We start from the raw sequence: 17434 nt of genomic DNA on the forward strand, positions 1-17434 counted from the left end.
ACCCATCTGGTTCACTAATGTCCTTTAGGAAATCTGCCGTCTTTACCCGGTCTGGCCGATATCTGACTCCAGACCCACAGCAAATGTGGTTGACTCTTAACTGCCCTCTGAAATAGCCTAGGAAGCCACTCAAGTTGTATAAGGTGGCTCACCACCTCCTTCTCAAGGGCAATTAGGGGTGGGCAATAAATGCTGGCCTTGCCGGCGACGCCCACATCCCGTGAACGAATAAGTAAGTAACACAAATACCACGCGCAACGTTGCAAGTTTTATTCAGCAGCTCCTCTGAGAAGCAAGAGGCCCAAATTTCCTCTTCAGCGCAATAGCAGTGAATGTGGATCAGACCTTAAACCCAACCTTTGCTTGCACCCCTGATTTGGTCCATTCTCCAGGGTCAGGTTAATTTACATATTGAGCACCAAAGTTATTTACAGTGTTGCTTTGTGCCTATTGCAGGTGGGGGGGAATAAATTGTGACAGTGCTTTGCCAGAGCAATTAATTAATTAATTGTATGATCGCATGCCCATTAATATTTTATTATGTTTAACAAATATTGGTGTTAGCTTGTTTGAGCATGAATTAATTTTGAATTGATGCCTTTTTCAAAAGTAGTTGAGTAACATGGAAAGCAGGTGGGATTGATGTGCCTTATTTTTTGGAGCTCTACTTGCGCTGTATTTTATACAGTTCCAATTTTACATTTTAAATTAATTCTAAATAATGAATAACAAAAATAGTCCCATATTTCTGTCCCAATATATTCTATAAATGTAGCTGGATTTAGCTCCTTATAAATATCAACCTCCATTTTAGCTTTCTGTGTTCCAACATATGAGAGGATGTCAACCCAAATGGAGGGTTGTCTGCTGTTATGAGAGCCTGGGCAGCAATTTCCCCCCCCCCAGAAAATAAGGTAGTTACAGCAAGTGTGATTGAATAGTAATAACAGTCAACTGATGAAATTGGAAGATTGCAATCTCATCCTTCAAATCGACTGTTGTTATTTAAATGATGGATTACTTTACTTGAAATTTGATGTTTCATTACCTTGGCCTTTTCACGTGAACTAGGATAGTCGAGCAAAACAGAAAAGGTGGTGCTGCTGTTTGTTTTTAAAAAAACAAACACATTTCTTTGTAAATCAAGTCCTGATAGTCAGCCCCACCCCACCAGTACACCACCTGTGAGATTCACACAGTCATTGTGTGGATGGGGGATATGGTGACATTCACATCCAGCATTAGTTTCGAACAGTGGCTGCAGAAAGAAGCATTCTGGTATAAAGCAGCAGTAAGACAGCGTGAAAAATTTAGCAATAAAATCAAATCTGAATTAATAAAATCCTACGTACACTGGCTTCTACATCTCAACGGTGACTGCACTTCAAAAGCACTTCATTGGCTGTAAAGTGCTTTGGGTCATCCTGGGGTCATGAAAGGTGCTATATAAATGCAAGTTTTTCTTCTTTCTTTCTGAAGCAATAACTCTGAAAGCACGTTTGCTGAAAAGTTGTGGCAATAGATTAAAGGGCCACCTCAGTTTGCAACTTTAATATTACCGATGAAAACATTTAAGCCTGGGGATAACAGAGGCCAAAATTATGATGTTCTTTTTTTCTTTGTTCTCGAGATGTGGGTGACGATGGCAAGGCTGGCATTTATTGCCCATCCCTAGTTTCCCTGAGAAGGTGGTGGTGGGCTCTCTCCTTGAACCACTGCATTCCTTGTGGCGATGGTGCTCCTTCCCACAATAGTGTTAGGTAGGGAATTCCTGGATATTGGCCCAGCCACAATTATTGTATGAGCACTGATCGAGCTTGTATCAGGACCTCCCAGTTAAAATAGTGGCGAGAGAAATTTGATACAAACACACTAAGCGTTACTCACCATCATCTCTAAGCTGTAGGCTCATACGGTCAATCATACTAAATGGAGTCTCTGATGGCACACTTCTTTACTGCATCAATGTATTGCACCAGAGTAGTAGAATGCAGATATGTCCCTATTGTCCTAACAAGGCGAAGTCCCAATCTTAGTTGGGCACTCTCAGAAGGATAGGAGGGGCTGGGAAGGAGGTGATGATTAGTGAGCCCCTCAAAAGCTGTAGTAGCAAAGGCTTGGGAACAGATCACCTACAAAACCCTCTCAATCAAGGAGAGAAAAGAGTAAAGAGAATAAATAGCTTACAAAATGGAAGCAGCCCACGCTGGATCTTGCCTAGTAAAAGGTTACAAGAGACTGTGAAAAATAATGTTCTGGATTATTTAAAAAGGAAAGCAGAAATAAACACAGACTTACCAGTAGTCTCAACAATCCCCTCCAGAATCACCACAACTTCAAACTGATCGCTTCTCAGAGATCGTTGAGATAGATCAAAGAAGGGACTTTTAGGATTTATTTCATGGCAAATAGTCAGAGGTGAAACAAGAAACAATTGATCTGCACCAGTCCCAAATCCAACATCCAACTCACACTGATCCAGGGGCAAGAACTCTCCTTCTGGGGTCTGCCTGGACTGAAAACAAGAAAGAAAAGACAATATTATATTTGGAGCTAGTTCTTTGTATTGTTCCTGTTTGCTCATTAAGTCTAATCAATGGGTTTCGCACACTACATCAAGCTGATTTATGGCTAACATATATTCAGCTCCAGGAACTGCTAATAGCTTTCCAAAGTAAAGTAATAAGTACACATTGCTAATTTTTAGAACTCAAAGTAATTTGCTTATGTTTTACCAATCCTTAACTTTCAGAAAGGCTGTTATCGAGATCTGCATATCATAGCACAAGAATAGAATATAAAAGGGAACAAGAGTTGAAAAGAAAATATGTGTGTTAATAGTTATGCCCGCATCAGGAACTCTATAATTCTCATCTACTATCTGGGAGTCTGAAGGGAGCATTTCTGGCAGTATATAGAAGGGAAGAGAGAGAAGAGAAACATATCAGTCTGAAGGAGGAAGGGAGAAAGGCATTCTACATTTAGCAGTGAGAGAGGGGAAAAGGCAAGCAGCAGCAGTGGCGAGAGGATAAAGAGTGGGCCAAGAGCGGACCTGAATTAAAGCAGCGGCAGCGGTGAGAGGATAAAGAGCGGACCTGAATTAAAGCAGCGGCAGCGGCGAGAGGATAAAGAGCGGCCCGAGAGCGGACCTGAATTAAAGCAGCGGCAGCGGTGAGAAGATAAAGAGCGGACCTGAATTAAAGCAGCGGCAGCGGCGAGAGGATAAAGAGCGGCCCGAGAGCGGACCTGAATTAAAGCAGCGGCAGCAGTGAGAGGATAAAGAGCGGACCTGAATTAAAGCAGCGGCAGCGGCGAGAGGATAAAGAGCGGCCCGAGAGCGGACCTGAATTAAAGCAGCGGCAGCGGTGAGAGGATAAAGAGCGGACCGAGAGCGGACCTGAATTAAAGCAGCGGCAGCGGTGAGAGGATAAAGAGCGGCCCGAGAGCGGACCTGAATTAAAGCAGCGGCAGCGGCGAGAGGATAAAGAGCGGCCCGAGAGCGGACCTGAATTAAAGCAGCGGCAGCGGCGAGAGGATAAAGAGCGGCCCGAGAGCGGACCTGAATTAAAGCAGCGGCAACGGCGAGAGGATAAAGAGCGGCCCAAGAGCAGACCTGAATTAAAGCAGCGGCAGCGGCGAGAGGATAAAGAGCGGCCCGAGAGTGGACCTGAATTAAAGCAGCGGCAGCGGCGAGAGGATAAAGAGCGGCCCGAGAGCGGACCTGAATTAAAGCAGTGGCAGCGGCGAGGCTCCAATTCAAAAACAATGTTAAAAAATTAATGAATTACATCACAGTAGAGCAGGTAGGTGATCGGTTGGTGAGTATTGCAGCTTTTTTTTGCTCTCTAACTTAGGGAAGGCGGTTAAATTAAGAGCTGAGAAACTGTAACTTGCTATTAATTTAGGCCCTAGCTCTGCAAACTCTCTCAGCGGAACCTCATTCTTAGTTCTACCTATGTCATTGGTTCCTACATGGACCACGACAACTGGATCCTCCCCTTCCCACTCCAAGTTCTTCTTCAGCCGTGAGCAGATATCCTTAACCCCGACACCGGCAGGCAACACAGCCTTCGGGACTCCCTTTCGCGGCTGCAGAGAACAGTATCCATCGCCCTGACTATACTGTCCCCTACCACTACCACATTGCTAAATTAAATTAATACCTTAAACTAGATAAAATAATCAAACATTAAAACTAAAATATCGATTGAATAAAAGCTTTAACTAATTAATTAATAAATAAAACAAGGTTAGAGATGGCCGGACAGGTGGTGTGTTGTAACTGCAGCACGTTGGAGTTTGTGGAGAGCATCGCGATCCCGAGCAACCACATCTGCAGTAAGTGTCTGCAACTCGAGGAAATTCGGCTCAGAGTTGTTGAGCTGGAGTACGAGCTGCAGACATTGCGATGCATCAGGGAGGGGGAGAGTTACCTGGACACTTTGTTCCAGGAGGCAGTTACACCCTTTAGGTTAAGTAGTACTTTAGAGTTCATCAGTGGTTAGGGACAGGAGGGTGTGACTGCGAGTCAGGAAGGTATGGGGACCCAGGATGTAGTAATGGAGGAGCGTCAGCCCTGGCCCTTGTCCAACAGGTACGAGGTACTTTCTACCTGTATGGATGAGGAAAAGGACTGCAGGGAAGATGGGCAAACTGACCACGGCACCGTGGTACAGGGGGCCATCCAAGTGGGGGGAGAAGGAAGGAATGTGGTAGTGGTAGGGGGCAGTATAGTCAGGGTGATGGATACTGTTCTCTGCAGCCGCGAAAGAGAGTCCCAAAGGCTGTGTTGCCTGCTGGTGTCAGGGTTAAGGATATCTGCTCACAGCTGGAGAAGAACTTGGAGTGGGAAGGGGAGGATCCAGTTGTCATGGTCTATGTAGGAACCAATGACATAGGTAGAACTAAGAATGAGGTTCTGCTGAGAGAGTTTGCAGAGCTAGGGCCTAAATTAATAAGTAGAACCTCAAGGATAATAATCTCTGGATTATTACCTGAGCGACATGCAAATTGGCATAGGGTCAAACAGATCAGGGAGCTAAATGTGTGGCTCAAAGAGTGGTGTGGGAAGAAGGGGTTTCAATTCATGGGGCACTGGCACCAGTACTGGGGAAAGAGGGAGCTGTTCCATCGGGACGGGCTCCACCTAAACCGGGCTGGGACCAGCGTCCTGGCGAATCGAATAACGAGGGCTGTAGCTAGGGCTTTAAACTAAAAAAGGGGGGAGGGGTCAGGTGAGGGGAAATTTAGAAATCTAAAGAGAAAGGTCAAGGCACTAGAGCAGTGTAGCGATTTGGGTCAAAATAAGTAGAGTGTGACAGGAAGGGACAGAGAGTTTAACAGTTGCAGTGCAGCAAAGAGTAAGGTCAAAGCAGGGAATAATGTTAAAAAAAATTAATTTAGGGCTCTTTATCTGAATGCACAAAGCATTCGTAACAAGATAGACAAACTAGTGGCACAAATAGAGATAAATGGGTTTGACCTAATAACCATTACAGAGTCGTGGTTGCAAGGTGACCAAGGTTGGGAACTAAATGTTCCAGGGTACTTGATGTTTTGAAAAGACAGACAGAATGGAAAAGGGGGAGCGGTTAGCCCTGATAATAAAGGATGACATAAAGACAGTAGAGAGAAAGGATCTCAGCTCGGAAGATCAGGAAGTAGAATCAGTATGGGCGGAGATAAGGAATAACAAGGGGCAGAAAACACTGGTGGGAGTAATATATAGGCCCCCCCCCTAACAGTAGCTATACTGTTGGACAGAATATTTATCAAGCAATAGTAGGAGTTTGTAACAAAGATAATGCAATAATCATGGGGGACTTTAATCTTCATATAGACTGGACAAATCAAATTGGCAAAGGTAGTCTGGAGGACGAGTTCATAGAATGCATTCGGGACAGTTTCCTGGAACAATACATCATGGAACCAACCAGGGAACAGGCTATTTTAGATCTTGTATTGTGTAATGAGACAGGGTTAATTAGCAATCTCATAGTAAAGGATACTCTGGGGCAGAGTAATCATAATATGATAGAATTTCACATTAAGTTTGAAAGTGACTTGCCTCAGTCGTAAACTAGAGTCGTAAACTTAAATAAAGCCAATTACATAGGTATGAGGGGCGAGTTGGCTAAGGTAGATTGGAAAAATAGATTTAAAGGTATGGTGGTAGGTAAGCAGTGGCTAGCATTTAAAGAAATATTTCATAATTCTCAACAAAAATACATTCCATTGAGAAACAAAAGCTCCACAGGAAAAGTGATCCATCCGTGGCTATATAAAGAGGTTAAGGTTAGCATTAGATTGAAAGAAGAAGCTTATAATGTTGTGAAGAATAGTAGTAAACCTGAGGATTGGGAGAGTATCAGAAACCAGAAAAGGATGACTAAAAAATTGATAAAAAGGGAAAAAATAGAATGAGAGAAAACTAGCAAGAAATATAAAAACAGATTGTAAGAGCTTCTACAAGTATGTAGAAAGGAAGAGAGTAGCAAAAGTAAACGTTGGTCTCTTAGAGGCTGAGACAGGAGAAATTATTATGGGGAATAAGGAAATGGCAGAAACGTTAAACAAATATTTTTTATCTATCTTCACAGTAGAAGACACAAAAAGCATACAAATTTGGTGGGGAACCAAGGGTCTACTGAGGGTGAGGAACTTAATGTAATTAATATAAATAGAGAAAAAGTAGTAGAGAAACTAATGGGACTAAAAGCCGACAAATCCCCTGGATCTGACGGCCTACATCCTAGGGTTCTAAAAGAGATGGCTGCAGAAATAGTGGATGCGTTAATTTTGATCTTCCAAAATTCCCTAGATTCTAGAACGGTCCCAGCGGATTGGAAGGTAGCTAATGTAACACCGCTATTCAAGAAAGGAGGGAGAGCGAAAACAGTAAACTACAGGCCAGTTAGCCTGACATCAGTCGTCGGGGAAAATGATGAAATCCATTGTTAAAGAAGTGATATCAGGGCACTTAGAAAATCATAATATGATTAGGCAGAGTCAACATGGTTTTATGAAAGGGAAATCGTGTTTGACAAATTTATTAGAGTTTTTTGAGGATGTAACTAGCAGGGTAGATAAAGGGGAACCAGTGGATGTAGTATATTTGGATTTCCAAAAGGCATTCAATAAGGTGCCACATAAAAGGTTATTGCACAGGATAAGGGCTCATGGGGTTGGGGGTAATATAATAGCATGGGTAGAGAATTGGTTAACGGACAGAAAACAGAGAGTAGGGCTAAACGGGTCTTTTTCAGGCTGTAACTACTGCGGTGCCGCAAGGATCAGTGCTGGGGCCTCAGCTATTTACAATCTATATTAATGACCTAGATGAAGGGACCGGGTGTAATGTATCCAAGTTTGCTGACAATACAAAACTGCGTGGGACAGTAAGATGTGAGGAGAACACAAAGGGGGTGATTTTATCAATGGGGATGTGATGGAGGCGGGACTGCTGCTTGTCGGGTTTTAGTCCCGCCTCCATTGACGTCTGGCCAACACACGCTATTTTCCCTTGATTGACCTTGTTAAGCCCGCCCAGCGGACTTGGCAGGCCAATTAAGGGAAAACCGGTGACAGAGAACGTCAGCGTATGACATTGCTTCTGTCAAAAAATTTTGACAGATGAATTTACATCATTTGACAGCTTTGAGAAGCTGCCAAACACTGACAATCTCTGTTCTTTGGTGAGTCCTTGTACGCAAGACTCACCAAACCGCTTTCCTGAGCAGAAATCAGTTAGCTGTTGCATCGGAGAATGCAGCAGCCATTCTGTCATCTTTACCGTGGAGATGAGGCAGCTCCGCAGCCTAAAGGAATGAAGCCTGGAGGAAGAAGTAAAGGTAAGTAATCTTATTAAAACACTTTAGACTCACCTCACCCACTTACCTGTCCACACTTGCACTCATCACTCATCTGCACACCGGACATTTCGGCCCCGCAGACCGACGGCCAGCCTCACTGACCCTGGTGAGGTTTGGAGCCGTCGGGAAGCCCACACTTTAGGGCTCAAAATAGGGATTAGCCAAAAAACTGCCTGTTAACTACCTGTTAACAGGCAGTTAATTGGCACTAATCCCCTTCCCGCCTCGAGGAGATGGGACCCAGGTCGGGTACTCGCCTCCTGGGAAGATGGCACAGAGGCGGGTGGGGGGCGGGATGGGTACCTGCTCCCAGATTCTGCCATTTTCCCGGCAGTCCTGCCTCCAAGCCTTTCTACCAACTAGCTGTGGATGCTGAGTCTTTGAGTATATTCAATGCTGAGATCGATAGATTTTTGGACTCATGGGGAATCAAGGGTTATGGAGATCGGGCGGGAAAGTGAGGTCAATGATCAGCCATGATCTTATTGAATGGCGGAGCAGACTCGAGGGGCCGTATGGCCTACTCCTGCTCCTATTTCTTATGTACCTCTGAACCCCAATGTTCAAGTGGAGGAAAGTAAACGAACATCCATTGCAGATTTTACAGAATTTGGGTCACTGAATCACAAAGAGAATCGAATTCTCACCACCAGTCTCCTAGAAGAAATAACTGCTGGCTAATACCAATACAATAGAGATCACAGATAGGAGTGGAGTGCTTTGAGGAGTTCATCTTTCATTTCTTCCTTGTTTTTTGATTCCTTCATTTTTTTCTCTCCTTTGTCCTTTATTTCACTTTATTAATGTTTTATGTTCATTCTTTTTTATTTATTATCTCCTTTTTTAAGTTTCTTTTTCATTTTACTAGAATTCATTTCCCCCCTTTATTTTCTTTTTGCTCTCTCTCTCTCATTTCCCTCATTTCCCCTATATTTTACCTTCCCCCAGGACAGACCAAGATCTTGAACACTGGATTTTTCCAACCTTGGCGGGTCCGGGGAAGGCGATGTCCGTGGCGTGTGGGGACCCCGCATATGTCTCGATTTCGGCCTCCAACAAGATTTTCCGTTGATGGGGCTTATTAAGCCCGCCCTGCAAGATTCCCAGCCAATTAATAGGACGCAGGTCTGATGACATCATTCTTACATGGACCATGAAAACTGGATCCTCCCCCTCCCACTCCAAGTTCTCTTCCCTTCCAATGGGTGGAAGAGACCTCCCCAGGAGACCAACATAGCCTGGTTGCACATTGTACAGGAGGACACAAGCAGGGATGTCATCAGGAGGACCAGGCTGCAGTGGTGCAAACCTTTCAATGATCTCAGTAGATCACAATATGTTACTGCAAAGCCACACTCAACCTCATCCTGATGTGCCACTCTTCACATCTCCATCACTCTGCCTTCCCTACCCAACTCCTGCACATCCTTACTCACACCTAACTTGCACCTCCACTCATCCCTCTCTATCTACATTATCACTTCCCCATCTCACTAGCCACCCCTCACACACACCCTCATCCTAGTCCAATCATACCAACTAACAACACATAAGGGTAGGTAGTTATTGCCAATGTTCATGTAAAGTTTCTGTTACTGTGTTGTCAAACACTGAAATCTTTATATTCAATACTTTGCCTTCTTGGACAGATCTGTGTGCACCTTTGGAAGTGGCTTAGTGAGTTGCAATGAATGGTGACACATAATGGTACCCCGCCCCCAATGGTGATGAGTGTGAAAAGAATGGCTTGTACTTTGTAGGGATGCTTTATGGTGTTGCTATGGGGTGGTGTCAACCTGGTGCATCATATGTCAACCAGAGTGTACAGCATCAAGTGAAGTAAATCTGGCCATGGTGAGGCCATCCCTGGCCTCCCGGGCAGCAATGTGGTTGGCTGCTGATGCCCTGTATCCTGTGCAGCATCAGGTGATTATGGAGAAGGTTGGTGTTGTTGGTGCTGCTGGTGTGCCTGGTGATGTTGGTGTTGGGGCTGATCATGTTGGGATTCTGAGGACTGAGATGAGATTTTTTTAAGGGCTGCTGATGGAATAGATGGCAGCTGAAGTTGAGATGACAGACGCGATCTGTCAAGGGTGAGATATGATGTTCCAAGGAGGTGGCAGTGAAGAGAGAGTTTACTGCAAACACTTCCCAACTGCATAAAGCTGAAAATTCTCTTCCAAATAGTGAAGGCTCAAGCTTCTGAAATTGGAAAGTGATCAGCTGAGAAATGGTAGCTTTTATACCATTTTTTCAGCTGTCACTTATTTAAAGCAATGGAGAGTTGTTTAAAACCCAACATACTTACCTGGCGTGATCCCCGAGCGACGTGAACCTCGTGGAAAACTTGAGAAAATGGTTTGTACCTGGTAAAATGCTGATTAAATTGCTTTAAACACACTGTTAACTATCTGAATTGCCTGACCTGCCGCTTAGTGTCGGATCTGCAAAGCGCAGGCAGAGCCGGCACTAGGGAAACTCACAAGGAGGTGGGTTCAGAGCGGAATACCGCCCCGCTGTCAATTTTTTTGAGTTTGACAGCGGGCCTGCCTCCGAACCCGCCCTCTGAGTGCCAGCAAAATTCAGCCCATTAGCACAGCAGTATTTGATTGCATCTAACTATAATACATTAATGGGAACCAGGCCAATAGTCTAACCACATTAAAATGAAAAGTTGACAATGGTAAACTACCAGTCACTATTTCCATCCCCTGGTGCATATAATTCAAACCCAGCGCAACCATTTAATTCTAGATACACTTCATCACTACATCTACTGTAAATAAAAGCATCAAATGAATGTCATGCTTGAAGGCTGTTTTATGCTCTATCAGATTATCTGTTAACAATTAAGGGTTTATTTCCCTCTAGGCGTTGATTAAAAAAAAAATTGATGCAAGTAAATGGGTTAGCAAGACCGACAGAAAGCGATAACAAACGTTTTGTCCATTGTCATCAGCACTCTGAAGCTTGCTCATAAATTAAAATTGGTTTTACAAAGAAACAAAAACAAGATATATTTTAAGAGGTTTTTAAAGGTCATTCATGACAGAATCATGCAGCCTTGCTCAGGGTTTGGGTGGGGAATAGAAATAAGAATTGAGTTTTGAACGGTCATTCAGTACTATGGGGTACGGTAGTGTAGTGGTTATGTTACTAGACTAGTAATCCAGAGGCCTGATTATGGGATATGGTAGTGCAGGAGTCAAGTAACTGGACTAGTAATCCAGATGCATGGTAATGCAGCGGTTAAATTACTGGTTAAATAAATACCTGGTTTTGGGATACAGCAGTGCAATGGTTATGTTACTGAACTAATAATTTGAATGTGAGTTCTAATCCCACGATGGCAGTTAGAGAATATGAATTCAGTTTTTTAAAATCTGGAAATAAAAAAGCCGGTGTCAGTAAAATTGGCCATGAAACTGTCAGATTGTTGTAAAAACCCTACTGGTTCACTAATGTCTTTTAGGAAAACTGCCGTCCTTGCACTGTCTGACTTGCATGTGACTCTATTATTGTTGACTCTTAACTGCCCTCTGAAACGGCCTAGCAAGCCACTCAGTTGGATCAAACCACGACCAGCGGTTCAAGCAGATGGCCCACTACCACCGCCAACTAGGAATGAGCAATAAATGTCAGTGACGCCCGCATCCCGATAATAAAAAAAAATCTGGGCTTAGTGATATTAAACCAATGGCAAGATTTGGAGATATCAACAGAATTAATCATTACTGTTTAAAAATAAACACTGGCAGTTTTGTGATCTGCAAGGGATGCAGCTGTGACTTAATTTCACTCCCACTGGTACCCTCGATTCGACTTCCACTGGAAGCCTGGAATGTTGGGTACATCCCAGATGGTGACTTGCTACTCGTGAAACTTACTTTGTTAATTTCTCATTGTAGAAAATGTCCCAAACAACAAACGCTTAAAACAACTCCAAATAACCCATTCACCTCCATAGGAAGGTTAGAGGCTCATTTATCACTCATGAAAATTACTTCATGAAAATTACTTCAGGCATTGTACTGTGTGAGAACCGCATTTCCGTGGCACCATCTATAGGGGCCTTCATGACCTGGCATTTCAATTTTGTGAATTGGAACATAGGAGGGAAGGAACATAAGAACAGGAGTAGGCCATTCAACCCCTCGATCCTGTTCCGCCATTCAATTAGACCATGGCTCCATCTACCCGTCTTGGTTCCTTAATACCCTTGCCTAACAAAAAAATCTATCGATCTCAGATTTGAAATTTTCAATTGATCTAGTCTCAACAGCTTTTTGGAGCGAGAGTCCCAGATTACCACTACCCTTTCTGACATCAACCCTGAGCAGCCTAGCTCTAATTTTAAGGTTCTGCCCCCTTGTTCTGTACTCTCCTACCAGAGGAAATAGTTTCTCTCTATCTACCTTATTAAATCCTTTAATCATCTTAAACACCTCAATTAGATCATGCCTTAATCTTCTATTTTCAAAGGAATACAAGCCTAGTCTATGCAACTTGTCCTCACAACTTAACCTTTTTCACCCCGGTACCATTCTGGTGAATCTGCACTTCACCCCCTTCAAGGACAATATAGCCTTCCTGCGGTGCGGTGCCCAGAACTCAATGCAGGACTCCAGATGGGGTCTAACCAGACCCTTTGCATCCCATGGCTAAATTAACAACATGTTCCTGATTTATACCTTTTAATCAGCTCATTGATGATTTGAGAAGTGTTAAAGTAGCATTATTACAGATGTCTGATGATTAGCATTGCGGTTAGCCTGTTTTCTGCCATTTTGGTTAATGAAATGGATTTCTTTTTACTGGAAAATCATGCAAACCCAATATTTTGATACAAAGGGGGAGAAATTCAGTAGGGTTGCGCCACCCGTTAGCGCCTTAAGAGGGCGCTAAGTGGGTCTCAAGCCAACTGGCGCCCAGGCGCGGCACTGCCCACGCCTCCCACTAAATTCCACGGGACGTTAGTGGTGGCGCTAACCGTTAGCGCTGCGCCGCTGCCGATTATGTCATCGGTGTACACAGCGCCCCGCTGACGCCCCGGCCGTGATATTTCGCAGCGCCCCCTGATTTACCAGCAGACGCTATGTCCGACGGGTTCAGGGGGGCCTACCTGCGGCCGGGGAGGCGCAAGTTAAAGGCGAGGTGCGGAGTGGCCATTTTTGTTGCTGGCCGCCTGCCAGCACCTGCCTGCGCTCCCGCCCCCAGCCTCCTGAACCCTCCCCCTGCCCTCCAAGAGCCCAGCACTTCTCTTCGGTGCCGGGCTCTTTTGCCTGCACTCCCGATCCTCGGGGGCCCAGCTGGGCCCCAGATCGCGCTGCACAAGGCCCCTCCCCTTTAAGAAGGGGAGGAAGGCCTGCAATACCGCAGCACGATGTGCCGCAGCGTGTGGCGCTGCGGCATGTAGCGCCACGATATTCACTCGCAGTGCCCCAAGAGGGATGCAGGGTGCCGCCAGTAGCGCCGTGCTTCCCTTTGGGGTGCAACCACTCAATTTCCGGTGCGGGGACGCGAATGTTTCTGGGGCGCTACTTTTAGCACCCTGGCGAGGCTGGCGCCCCAAACGGGGCTATACTCAATTTCTCCCCCAAAGTTTATAAAATTATACACAATCATAATGGTATTATTAATTATTTATTACCAAAATACAGAAAGACTTGCATTTATATAGCACCTTTCACAACCACCGGACGTCTCAAAGCGCTTTACAGGCAATTAAGTACTTTTTGCAGTGTGGTCAGTGTTGTAATGTGGGAAACGCGGCAGACAATTTGCACACAGCAAGCTCCCACAAACAGCATTGTGATAATGACCAGATAATCTGGTTTTTGTTATGTTGGTTGAGGGATAAATATTGGCCAGGACACCGGGAATATCCCCTGCTCTTCTTCGAAATAGTGCCATGGGATCTTTTACGTCCACCTGAGAGAACAGATGGGGCCTCGGTTTAATGTCTGATCCGAAAGACGGCACCTCCGACAGTGCAGCACTCCCTCAGCACTGCACTGGGTGTGTCAGCCTAGCTTTATGTGTTCAGGTCCCTGGAGTGGGACTGGAAACCACAACCTTCTGACTCAGAGGCGAGTGTGCTACCCACTGAGCCACAGCTGACTCTAAAAGAGCGATCCTCCTAAATTATAATATTAATTTCACTTGGGAGTTTTTAGTGAATATGTCGGTCATTTCACCTGTCTACACTCCATTTAAACCCAAATCAAATAAAGTGAGCCAAACATCTGACAATCATCAACCCTTATGTATCTGCGTGTCTTGATTTCTCTAACCCTCCACTCTGGTAAGTGTCTTACCATTAAGGCTATACTTTCTTTCACTGTCTTTCTTTCCCTAAACAAATTCCTTCACATTTATTTTTGTTAAAAAACCTAACTTTAGTTAGCGGCCGCAGCACCCACTAAAGAATCCTTGGTGGGGCAAGCCTGAAGCCTGTTTCAGTGAGGGGATCAAAAACAGGCATTATGCCCCTCATTTACATATATAAAGGACCTAACCCCTGTTTTAGTCGGCTGCTAGGGATGCCTGAAAAATGATCCAACCCAATTTTCTCAGAACACAGGACATTGCTCCCGCAAATTGGGCCTTGTTGCACCCATTTTACATTTATGGGCACAACGAGGACTGGTTTCTACCCCAATAGGTCTGCTATTGCAAGTGAAATGATATAAGCAAAGAAAGTGTTTATAGTTTTGCAAGAAATTACAATCAGAGGAAATCTTCCCACGCCATTCACAACATCATCACATAGCAACCATAGGAAAAAACATTCTCCGTGTTGAATTCCCAATCTCAGCCAGGGTGCTTGGAGAAGGCACAAGGAAGAAAAGGTAAAGTAAAACTCATAATATGGCAGAACCACTGAATGACACTGGCTAACTGTATATAATTCTCTTTAACGATGTTCTAACACCAGCCTAAACCTGTACCATTGTGTTAGACATTACTGTGTTTTGTATATAGAGTTTGCATGTACGGGGCGTGGCCCCTTTAAGAGCGTGGGAAAACGTGGGCAAACGTGGTGACGTCACATCGCAAACCACGGGGCTGCCTAGGCAGTCCTTGTGGCATCTACGTTGAGTAAAGACCTGTTTAATTGCTCTCTTGTGTCGATCTCTGTTATTCGTAGGAATTCGTTAATTCCTACAATAAACAAATCGAATCAAGTCCCTTTCGTACATCTCCTAGCAACTGGTCTAAGTGTGGTGCCAGCAGATTACTGAGAGAAAATTACTTATCTAGCCCCTCCGCTCTGGGTGCATGCGGGGGAGTAGATCTAAAGACAAATAAATCAGTACACACTTTGAAATGGTGGAAAGATGATGGTCTCTGACTCCAATGGGACACTGTAAAATAGGTTCTGTTACAGATCACACAAACACTTACTAACACAAAGAACTTGTCTCTAGCGCATTGCCAACAGCAGTAAATTTGAAGCTTTTTATTGTTTCAAGTAATGGTACTGTAGATGTCAAAGTATGAACAATGTATTGTTTTGTAGCGCAAGTAATAAGAACAGAAACATTAGCGTTTGAACTCAGATCTGAAAGAATCCTTGTTGCTAATAGTTACCAAATGACTGTTCCACAATGAAATGTTGCTCAATGCTGGAGAATTATCACAAGTCAATAATGAACTAACTTGTAAAAAGTAAAAGGGGTTTAAAATTTATCACCTGTAGATGTAAGTGAAACTTCCATCAGCAGTTCATGAAAACTGTAAAGAACAACAATTTTTCTGTATATGTAGTGTACCACTGGGTGCAACGATCTATACAAAGTACACATTTAAATACATTTCATGTTATGTCAGGAATGTGAAACAAAATAATAAGCAGGAACAAAAATATCATTTTAAATGCTCTTAAAAAATAAATACTAGTGGATCTCCAGTGGCATCGCTCACAGGCCTGGCATCTCAGAAAATTGTCATGGCCACCAGAGAAGTAACCATGGCAGCCGGACCTGCAGCAAGGGCCAGAACCAGAGGCACCACCAGTATCTGTGGCCACTGATGAATAGACGCTCCACAAAAGGAGCAAATATCAAGTCCCAGGTTAGGCCCTGAGGCAATGTCATGGGTATGTTTATTTTTTTTTGCAAATTAATTTTTTATAGTTGTTATGTTATAAATTATTGATTTTTTTGCCTGTCTTTACTTGGCTGGTAAGGCAGTTGATGTGATTTTCAAAATTATTTTGATTGATTTCATTGATTCCCCTTCTCCGTCTTGTGTTATGTTTTAATGGCAGCTATTTGATTACGATTCATTCCTGACAGGTACTTTTTGCACTCCTTTAGTACTTCTATGATTGTTAATTTTTATATCTGGTTAATACATGTTCCTTACCTGTTCAATCATGATTTGTTGTTGTATTATGAATATGCAATTTTAGCCAATTTGGTGCAAGTATGGCGTACACATTGTGCAGGAGACACTTTTAGCCGTGACACTTTGTGGTAAGGTTGAACATGTGCTAGGTGCATGACTTTATAGCAAAATATCATAAATAAATAGAATATGTGTACGTTGGAGATCACTCACTGTTCTGGACCAATGAACATTTGTGTGCAGAGAGCACCCTCTAGTGGCGGTTATTGTGTTAACAGTTTGTATGCTGGAAAGGTCATCTGACCTTTCTTCCTGTGTGAGGTCATTTGACCTTTGTTCCTTTCTTCCTGTGAGAGGTCATTTGACCTTCCTACCTTTCTTCCTGTTGACCCCAGGAAGCAGTTTTGCTAGGAAGAACCTGACTCGAGTAATGGAGAATCTGCCATGAGAGGTTCCATTTACAATCTAATGTAATCTGATTTCATATGTTAGGCCAAGCGCAATATCTGTGAGTATCTTTGTTCCTTAGCATAATAGCAACGTTGTCAGAGTAATATTTTGATAATACTATGTTTGTAAAAGGTTAATATTTGATAGTTATAGAAGTTAGTTCAAATGTTAGATAGTTATACAATTAGTCTATTCTACTGTTGTAAATATGTTTATATCTTATGTAATATCGAATGTATAGTACTCAGTTTATGTACAAAACATACTTTGTCTTTGTTTACAGTTTCACAAATTTGTTCAAGTAAAGCTTCAAAACAGCAACCGGCTTCAGAAGAATTATTTTTGAATGAGTGGTTAACTTGCTGGATAGCTAGATAGGAGCACGTCTAGCGCGGCCAGTACACTCACCTTACAATGATGATAGCATTCTTGATCATCCTTTGGTGTGAATGTTGTCATTTGTTGACTACAAGAAGCACTGATTCAAGGGTGAATCATAGAAATTTATGGCACAGAAGGAGGTCATTCGGCCCATCATGTCTGAGCTGGCCGAAAAGGAGCTATACAGCCTAATCCCACTTTCCAGCTCTTGGTCCATGGCCCTGTAGGTTACGGTGCTTCAAGTGCATATCCAAGTACTTTTTAAATGTGATGAGGGTTTCTGCCTCCACCACCCTTTCAGGCAGTGAGTTCCAGACCCCCACCACCCTCTGGGTGAAAAAAGTTCTCCTCAACTCCCCTCTAATCCTTCTACCAATGAC

The 17434-nt window shown here is 43.6% G+C and overlaps 1 protein-coding gene across 1 annotated transcript in view; it reads right to left on the minus strand.

Moving 5' to 3' along the window:
* Positions 1–17434, minus strand: part of LOC147101161 (G protein-activated inward rectifier potassium channel 1-like) — a 92102-nt gene that overhangs the window by 56574 nt on the left and 18094 nt on the right. The window contains exon 2 of the mRNA XM_085966375.1: positions 2299–2515. Coding sequence (XP_085822501.1) covers positions 2299–2515 — 217 coding nt within the window. The remainder of the gene's footprint in view (positions 1–2298; positions 2516–17434) is intronic.

This window comes from Somniosus microcephalus, chromosome 24, assembly GCF_052327205.1.
Source record: "Somniosus microcephalus isolate GS21.2 chromosome 24, FLI_Smic_1.0, whole genome shotgun sequence".
Taxonomy (NCBI): Eukaryota; Metazoa; Chordata; class Chondrichthyes; order Squaliformes; family Somniosidae; genus Somniosus; species Somniosus microcephalus.